Genomic DNA, 10,220 nt, shown 5'->3' on the forward strand with positions numbered 1-10,220 from the left:
GGGAGCGTACCGGTCTGTGGGAGGGAGTCTGTGGCAGAAGGCGGTCTCGGAGGTATCCCGGTCCTATGCCATGGAGCGCTTTAAAGGTGGTAACTAACACCTTAAAGCGTACCCGGAAGGCCACTGGCAGCCAGTGCAGCTCGCGCAGCAGCGGCGTTACATGGGAGCGACGCGTCGCTCCCAATACCGCCCGCGCGGCTGCATTCTGGACCAGTTGAAGCCTCCGGATGCTCCTTTATGAAGGCTAAGGACTGCATTTAACAGTGGAGGCTGATCTGACAGTCATGAAGTGGCTGGGGCTGCATCAGGTGGTCCTTAGTGTTTGTGATATGCTACTTTTAAATTATAGTTTTTAGTTATGTTCCATTTCAAAAAATGGAAATTTATACCTTCAGAATTTGGCTTGGGGGGCTGAGGGTAAACCGAGCCACCAAGTCTGGAAGTAATTACTGAGCCTTATCTGGAATATTCAGATACCTCTGAGTGGAACGTGTGCACCGGTGAACAATAATTTTTGTTTCATTTTTGCTAAATGCAGTATCTAATTTAGCATGATTACAAATACTGGTTTTGAAGAACCATACATGAGTTCAACAATACAGACATTTCTGGGTATTCCCCTAAAATAATGTTGCTATGCTGATAATCATATATATTCAAGTTCCCTTATCTATTTGGTAGGTTCAAAATGGGTGAATTTATCGCAAATTCTAACACACCCAATCAATTACAATTACACAGGTCCATTACATTTTTGCTTTAAAAGAAGAAAGGAGAGACCATGGATCTATTATTTTCCACCAAATCACCAGTCACTGCCTAAAATCAAGATATTGAGATTCCCCTGGCAGCCAATACTGCCAAATGCATGTAAGCATGAGATGGTTTAAAGGGCAATAATTAACTTGGCTTATTCCCATTTTTTCAGCCAACCATCCCCCTTCCCACAACCATTAGGAATAAATACACACACTAATTTTTTATAAATGGTTTGCTTCAGTCCGAAAAAGACAAATAATACAGAATAACATAGAATAACAGAATGGAAGGGACTTTGGCGATCTTCCTCCAAGGGGGCCTTGCAGATCATTGGCTGCCCATTCTTTCCTTTATAAACCTCACAGCTTGGTGCAAACAAAATGCTAAGCTAATACCAAATAAACCTTATTTTAACTTAATACAGAAATTCTTAAACTGAAGGTTGTGATCCTTGAAAGGTCTGAAAGAAAGCGGTTTTGAGCTTGTACATGAAAAACAGAATCATTGTCAGATTTTGCTCCCATTTTGCCTGGATAAACCAATACCAAAGTCAACAAAAGTTAACAACCATATGACTGCAAGGAGTATAAATCCTTCCATCCCCCACCATCCAGTCAGAGCTGAAGAAGCTTCTTGGATGAGAAGTGAAACGTCTTAAAAAAAAAAAGTCCAGTTGCCTCCTGATAAAGTCTCCCCAAGCTCTCTGTTCGGATAAAAAGTGTTCCGATGGTGGCAGAAAGGAGTTGGGGGGGGGGGAGAGAGCAGGAAATGCAAGTTTCTGGGGTCCATGATCTCGCGAGAGTTCAGGTACCCATTTTCTGCAAAAGAGGATGGGTGGCTGAACTCGCGCGATATTACGGCATCCAGGAGCTTCCATTGACTCTCCGCTCCCTCAAAGGCAGAAACCATGGCAGAGAGGAGACAGATCTTCCCAAGGTAATTGAGTCTGGCGTGGCAGGCAGCGAGGGGGAAGCATGAGGTATCTTAGTGGGCTGGGGAGGCCTTGGAGGCCTGTTCCATCACTAGGCCCCCTATGGCCTTCCCCACCCTGAGATACCTCATGCGCACTTAACGAACCGCGCATTCGCCCACGCATTCGTGGGCGAAACTAGGGAGTGATCTCGTTCAAGATACGAGATTCACCCCTACGAGTACTCGAATTACGAGTGGAATGGGCAGGCTCCATTACATTCGAGGACTACCTGTAAAAACATTATCAAGATCAATACACTTCCCAAAAGAATGGAGAAATTAGTTTTAAAGTAAAGAAAAACCACACAAATCTTCCCTGTATGACACACTTGGCTCTGAAAAAATCCTGAGAGTGTAAACAGAGCTGGAACATATTATTGCAAGGAGGTAAAGTACCAAGTCCAAAAGGTTACCAACACTGTCGGTGAACATGTCAATAACATTGTTAGGAGGGAGAGAAAAGGCATTTCTTCCTCGTCTTCCAGAAAATGACCATTCAGTCTTAATGAGACAAAAATGGAACTAAGGTAGATAAAAAAATTATAAAGTAATTGAATTGCCTCTGCCAACAGCAGAGAAAATGCAGGGTAGACGTGCAGATAGATTTAAGAAGAATGTCTGAAAACTAAGGCAAATGAGACTAAGTGGCAAGATAGCTTCAAAATCTGAAAATAAATTATTTTGTCTGGATATATATGTTTAAATTTTCAAATACGAAGCTGCCAATTATTCAACAATATGTAACATTTTCCAAAGACAGTTTCTGTATCTAAAGACTATAGAAATAGTAAAATAATGGCATTTCTGAAAAATGAATTTATTAAATGTATTTACTCTTGGCAAGTCCAACCAAATTATTTATTTGTGAAATAAAATTCCATTTTCCTCAACAAACAACGGTAAAGGTATCCCTGTCTAGTCAGACTCCAGGGGTGGTACTCATCTCCGTTTCTTGGCTGAGGGAGCCAGCATTGTCTGAAGGCATTTCTGTGGTCATGTGGTCAGCATAACTATACACAGAGGTGCATGGAACACTGTTACCTTCCCACCGAAGTGGTGCCTATTTATAGTCACAAATTTTTAAATATTGCTGTACCATCATGGCCATTAAGTTAAGTTAAAATGGGATATGTTTAATTTTGACAAGCATGTTGTGTGAATCCACCCAGTTGATTTATTCAGTGGCCGAGACAAGCAAACTGTCCCGGTATAACAGAAGTAACCACTTCAGGGGCTTTGGTCTTCCCAAGTACCAATTGGAATACTAACTGCTGAGTTACATGAAAAGGAAGATTGTGCTTTTGTATTAGGACCTCAAAAGGCATGGCACTTGTTAAATGGTAAGGCAAGATAGTTCCTTGATCTGCTTCTGCAATCTTCTTATTCAAAATTAACTTGTTCTGGAAGCTGCATGATTAGCCTAAGTCTAAGATCTTCCAAGAAAAATATTGCTTTTAAAAATGTAACACCAGCCTTAAATATGCAGATGTCAACTCAGGTATCAAACACTATGGAGGCTCAATAGCATGACCATCTTTCCCTACTATTATAGAAATCATAAAATTGCACCAAAAACTAGTTTTTTTGTAATGAGACTCTTCCTACATGCTCAGCAAAGCTTCTTACCTTCCTTAAAAATAATGGGTTTTTGTCAAAATCGGCCTGAGCAAACATTCACAGTATTCACTGCTCTGGCAATATTAATCGATAGCATAATGAAAGCAAATAAAAGAATCTGCAGTAGAAGTCTTCCTTTAACATTTAAAATCTAGCCCCGATATTAATTGGGGGGGGGGGAAACATCATTTTTACCTTTTTATAAGCTATTTGTTCCACTTAGCCAATGCAATAATTCAAAGAAAAGAATACCTTTCTGTCCTAGAGCTAAAGAAAAAAAATCTCAAGAGAAACACAATAGGTTGGTTATAAAGCATATGACTGCATTCTTATGGAATCTATATAAATAAAAATGTAAATGTTCGTTTGTTCAAAATCTTAAATCTCCGAAAGTTCTTCACCGATTGCTTTGAAATTTTGACACAACATTGCATTCGAATACGCGCGTGTTTTTATATACCTACTATTATATAGATGTCACACCTGTGACAGGTAAAAACATGGTTTTTTTTTAAAAAAAACAGCGCCATCTGTTGGACGTAAAAGCAACACACGCTAACCAGACTGAGCCACAGCAACGCGTGGCCGGGTACAGCTAGTTATTAATAGATTTTAAATTTTGCAATGTATTTCTCAAAAGAAGCAATATCCTCAAAGCAACTTAACTCAATCTTCCCCCATTTAACACCAATACAAGAAACCAAACATTCATTCACTTTCTCAACAACAAAAAAACCCCCAAAACTTTCCCACGGCTTCTGTAAAGGCAAGTAACTTTCTAAATCACATTCATTTACTTCACTGCAACGTGGCCAGAGCAAGAAGTTACTTTTCCCCCCAATAATTATAAGATAGGTACAGACAATCAACGATCCTGATGTTTCACTTCTGAAGCAGATGTTATAATAATAATAAACTTTATTACGGTCCTAGACCAGCAATAACTTCTGAAGCAGATGGGATACTCTTGCTTTCCTCGCAAAGCCACTTTTGAGAAGAGCTCAACTCTGAACCAAACACTGAAGTGCGAAATGCTCCCGTTCCAGCCCTATTTTGGGATGCTTTGTGCTAGCCCAGTGGTTCTCAACCTTTTTAATGCCGTGACCCCAACTGGTCGTAAGTCGAGGAATACCCAACCGGTCGTAAGTCGAGGACTTTCCCTGCCCGGGAGCACCGCACAAGCGTGGTTCCGCCCCCTGCGCCGGCCGAGGCGTAGCTGGCAAGCGGCAGAGACGGAGCAGGCCAACCACCAGCTGGCCCAGCCCAAGGGAGGTAAGGCACCTGCTGGAAAAGGGGGGAAAAATGGCGGACAAAAAAAATGGCGGACAGCCTTGCTTGGCGACCCCCATGAAATGGTCGATCGACCCCAAATGGGGTCCCGACCCACAGGTTGAGAACCACTGCGCTAGCCCCTTCTTCCCATGGTTACCCCTTTCAGAGAGTCATCACTTCATGCCCTCGGACTTAGATGAATTATTTAAAATGAAGGTGGTGGGGAATTCACCCCAGCACTTAAAAAAAGAAAAAAAACCCTCCGGCTTCTTAAAAGCCCTAGAGTTCTTGGTGTGAAGTTTGCTGGCTTGTTTCCAGTGTTCGAATATTTAAGGGGCTCCTACAAAGACGAGGGGGGGTGTCAAACTATTTTCCAAAAGCACCAAAAGGCAATGGGTGGAAAGCAACCTAGAACTAAGGAGAAACTTCCTAACCACGAGAAGAATTAATCAGTGGAACGGCTTGCTTCCACTGGAGGCTTTCGAGAGGAGATCGGGCAATTGATCTGGAATGGTCGAGCAGGGGGTTGGAGCAGAAGACCTCTAAGGTCCCTTCCTGCTCTGTTATTCTATGTTCTGCGCTTGCAGCCGTTTCGTTCTCCGACGAGGCAACCTCCTCACCTTCTCAGAAACCGGCAGTCAGAATTGCGGGGAGGGGGACGAGATTCAGGAAGCCACTTCATACCCTCGGACTTAGGTGCATTTTTTAAAACGGAGTGGGGAATTGACCCCAACACTCAGGAAGCCAACTTTAAGCCGCCAAACCGGTCCTCTGCCCCCCTCCCCGGGTGGGGCTTAAGCAAACTCTCCACGAGCGGACCCGCTAAGGCGGCCTGGCGCCGGAGTCCTTCGCCTATGGGGAGGGGTAGTCAACCTTGGCTCTTTTATGACTCGTGGACTTCAATTCCCAGAATTCCTGAGCCAGCTTAGCTGGCTCAGGGATTCTGGGAGTTGAAGTCCACGAGTCATAAAAGAGCCAAGGTTGCCTACCCCTGGTCTATGGGGAGGGCTTTCTCCTTCGTCTCCCCACTCTCTCCCGCCCGGCCGCCCCTTCAGCCTCCCCGCCCGGCCTTTCGCTAGCGCCCGAGCCTCGCGGGCTTACCTGGGAGGCCTCTGGGAGCGACCGGCCCCGCCAGCGCAAGGAAACCCGAAGCGGCCTGGTGCGGAGTACAGTGGCCGCCGCGCGGTCACCGGAGAGGCTCGGTAGAGCCCTGAGCAGCGCCATATTGGGGGAAGAAGGCATGACGGGAAGGCCGCGGAGCGGAAGGGGCGGCCGGCGCCGGAAGTGAGGCTGGGCGCGTGGGGGGGAAGAAAGAGAGAGAGGGCGTAGCAGAACAATAGAGTGGGAAGGGCCCTTGGAGGTCTGAGAGAGAGAGGGAGGTGGGGGGGTAAGGGAGGTCAGCTATGAGTGCGAGTTGGGTTTGTGGAGCCGGAAACGGTTGTGCGTCGTCTCCCACACTGCGAGGCGTGATGGTGCGGCTTGCGCTTTTGTCCAGCACACGTGGAGGCCTCCCAGCCTGACTTGACGGAGATTTTAGGTGGATAAACTGAAATGTGGAGGCCAAGAATCGCCTCCTCCTCCTCCTCGAGTTGGCTCTCGTTTATTTGCTTGTTGTTTATTCGAGGGGTGGGGAACGATGGCTCTTTTGACTTGTGGACTTCAACTCCCAGAATTCCTGAGCCAGCCATGCTGGCGCAGGAATTCTGGGAGTTGAAGTCCACAAATCATAAAAGGGCCATGTTCCCCACTCTGGGTTATTTGAGCTTATTCCGAGCAGACGCCGCGCCCGTGGTTTTTTAGGTACCCAGTCATTCGATTTATAGGGCCACCTGGCTCACTTTTATGGGACTCCAGGTGGCTTTATAATATCTCTGTTCCATATCACTTAGCAGGTTCTAGCATGCTGCAGGATGGATGTTGCAGTTCACAGAAGTCGGCAACAAAAAATGGGCTGTTTTCTTCTTGCAGAATCACAGAATACAGCTAGTCCTCGGCTTACAACAGTTCATTTAGTGACCGTTCAAAGTTACAGCGGCACTGGAAAAAGGGACATATGACCATTCCATTGCAGCTTCCCCAGTCCACGTGATCAAAATTCAGATGCTTGGCAGCTGATTCATATTTATGACGGTTGCAGTGTCCTGAGGTCATGCAATCACTTCTGACAAGCAAAGTCAATGGGGATGCCAGATTCACTTAACAACCGTATTACTAACTTAACCACTGCGGTGACTCCCTTAACAACTGTGGCAAGACAGGCTGTAAAATGAGGCAAAATTCACTTAACAAATGTGTCACTTAGCAACAGAAATTTTGGGCTCAGTTGTGGTCATAAGCCGAGGACTACCTGTATTCCATGCATCGCGTCTGTGTTCTGAAGGCCTGGAAAAGATCCTAATGTTGTAGGACAAGCCAGATCCTTGAAAGTGCCACTTAAGCACTTTTGTCAGCAGGAAATTCCCTTCAATTATACCCACACATTAGTGCCACTTGAGCACTTTTGTCAGCAGGAAATTCCCTTCAATTATACCCACACATTTATTAACAAATATTTATTAGAAAGTAATAATATTCATTTACTGTATCAATAAATATATTCCTTGGAATATTATTTCTTTGGAATTAGTATGTGGCCGGACCACACCCATCTGCCTTAGTGCACTGTAGTGCTTTCAATATACCGCTGGCCAAAAGAATTTACAAGTTTCCCTTTTTGTCAGAACTGGATATGAAATCAATATAAATAATAGTTGGCCAGAATCACTTCATGTGTGAGATTTGTGTGCAATCATTCCTCAATAATCAGGATGCCATTGGTGGACCCAGCTGCACAGTTGAAATTGATGAGAGCCTGTTCATTCAGCAAAAATAAAATGTGGGAAGACTGTGTAGGTAGGAAACAGGATTGTTGGAGGTGTCTGTCATGAGACAGGACACTGCTTCATACCTACTGTGGATGATTAATCTGCCACCAATACTGGCAAATGTAATTATATCATCTGTTTTACCTGGCTGTACAATTGTAACAGATAGTTGGCATGGTTATATGAATTGGAAAATATTCCTAATAATTGCAAGAAAAGGAAGAATTTGGAGATCCTGTGTGTTACACAAACACACACAGTGGAAGGTATGTAGAATCTTGCCAAAATGAAGAATACTGAGGTGTGATTGACAATTACCTCTGTGATTTTAGATACTGACATCATAATCATAAGGATATCTTCAAATGCACTGTACATTCTGCATTATAAATTATTGATTGCTAAAATTTTGCAAAATTTCCCAGTGAATTTATCTGCTGTCCAACCAAAATCTTTTAGATAAAATACTTTATCACTAGTGACTGGCAAAAAAGGAACAAGAACTTGGGAGTGACCAAGAATAGAAAGTTATGCTGGGGATCTACAGTACTGAAATATTAGAATTAATTGACTATCTCCTGAATTAGTCATGCTTCCATGGACTCATTGAGATAAATGGATATAAAGCAAAAACACTTTAAAATAAAGAGTTATAAATTAAATATATAAATTTAATATACATAAATTGCTATTTTATTGATCAGGCATCTGAAGACATTTTTTATTCTTAGAGTTAAATGTACGTCGCAGTCTTATGTACAACTTATAAATAAGACTTAAAAGATGAGGAGGGGGGGTGTTTCCATACAAACACCAGGAATTTAGGGTGGAGGAAACAAGCAAAAGTTTTGAAGAATGAAATAAATTCAATGATGAAAATCCTTTCTTGCAATCATAATTGTGCTCATTCATCCTGCTGAACCTTTTGCTCATTTTTTGGGGCTGAGGTGCACATTTAAAAGCAGTAAAGGTAGAATAGAATTGAAGTAGGGATATGAACTTAGGGATATGGTTATTAAGCAAAACATCTCATGTCTGTACCACTTAATGGCAGTACTTCTGTAGACTCATTTGCAATCATTACAATAATTCTGCCTTGTCATTAGTCTCATCTTTATGTCCTGCTGCATTCATTTCTGCTTCAAATCCCCCACCCACTTGCCTTCCACACACACACACCCCAAGTCTCTGCCCTATTGGCTGCCCTGTGCTCTATCACCATTGCCATCCCCAGCTATCCTCTGTTTTCTGTTTCTGCTGTCAAAGCACACCCGGCTTGGCCTTTTCCAAGAAAAGTCTCCGGACTCTGGAAGCCTCACTGCACAGACAGCACAGGAAGAAGACAGCGAAGGTCAGCTGGGTGTAGCAGAGACAGCAGAGTGCAGGGCATCCAAAAGGACAGAGATAGGGAGAGTCAAAGACACCCTCCAGTTATAAATGCAGGCAAGCTGTCAAGCATCTGAATTTTATTACATGACTAAAACATGAAGAACAATTGCAAGAATTGGTTATGTCTAGCCTAGTGAAAAGAAGGACTAGGGGAGATGTGATAGCAGTGTTCCAATATTTGAGGGGCTACCACAAAAATAAGGGGGGGGGGAGTTTCAACCTATTTTCCAAAGCACCAGAAGGCAAGACAAGAAACAATGGATGGAAACTAATCAAGGAGGGAAGCAACCTAGAACTAAGGAGAAATTTCCTGACAGTGAGAACAATCAACCAGTGGAATAGCTTTGCCTTGTGGGTGCTCCATCACTGGAAGTTTTTAAGAAGAGACTGGACAGCCATTTGTCTGAAATGGTCTAGGTCTCCTGCTTGAGAAGAGGGTTGGACTAGAAGACCTCCAAGATCCCTTCCAGCTCTGTTATTCTGATCATTGGGCCACTACAACGGCTGTAGCTTTGAAGACCCAACCTAAGTACCATTTGTTCAGTGCCGTCATAACTTCTAACAGTCACTTTATTAAATGAGGACTATCTGTGGTTTTTTCCTGAAGTCAAATTCAAAACTGCATCTTTATTCAAGATGGAAGGGTAGCTATTTTGATCATATATGCAGGTTGTGAAGTGTTTTCCGTACTTTCTATGAAATCCTGAAAAATTGACTAATTTTATGGCTTATGGTACAAAACAAAATTGAACATGACGGAATTGTCTGTGTTGTTCTAAAGTACAAGTCAGGCCCCAAGGATCAATCTAATGTGTTGGCATTGTTTCCATCACTCTGTTAAAGTCCTTGGCTTTATAAATTGAGCCCCAGTCTAATCGGACAACAACCCCAAAAGGCGGGCAAATCTAGAACATCTGGGCCGATTAGCATCTTTTCTTTTACATATCATTTTGTATATAAGAATTGGGCTTTATTTATTTTGATTCTAATATCAAAGTCCTTAGCCTCTTTTATGTTATATAAGCATAATTTAAATCACTAAGTAAAGAAATGAAAGTTTATTTTCTTGTGGGTTTTAAATAAAAAAGCAGTTAATTTTGGGAAAGCAATTTTTAACCAAACAGTTCAACTTATTTTTCTAAAACTTAAGATACTTAAATATAAAATATTAAATGAAAACAATATATTTAAAATCAGAAAATAGCAATTAAATTAATATAAACAGGAATGGAAAGAGAAAAAAGTTGTAAAAATAAGTGGAAAAAGATAGGTTTGCACCTGTTTCTTCTAAAAGCTAGGAAAATTAGGATATATTTGGGCTGATCCTCTGCTGTACAAACGATCTAT

At 42.6% G+C, this 10,220-nt stretch overlaps 1 protein-coding gene across 1 annotated transcript in view; it reads right to left on the reverse strand.

The window, feature by feature from the left end:
• ABCB7 (ATP binding cassette subfamily B member 7) overlaps window positions 1-5,844 on the reverse strand; it is an 85,965-nt gene extending 80,121 nt beyond the window's left edge. The window contains exon 1 of the mRNA XM_015810772.2: window positions 5,722-5,844. Within this exon, the coding sequence (XP_015666258.1) occupies window positions 5,722-5,844 (123 nt within the window). The remainder of the gene's footprint in view (window positions 1-5,721) is intronic.
• Between the last annotated feature and the right edge of the window lie 4,376 nt (window positions 5,845-10,220).

This window comes from Protobothrops mucrosquamatus, unplaced genomic scaffold, assembly GCF_001527695.2.
Source record: "Protobothrops mucrosquamatus isolate PMUCROS unplaced genomic scaffold, P.Mucros_1.0 scaffold19, whole genome shotgun sequence".
Lineage (NCBI taxonomy): Eukaryota > Metazoa > Chordata > Lepidosauria > Squamata > Viperidae > Protobothrops > Protobothrops mucrosquamatus.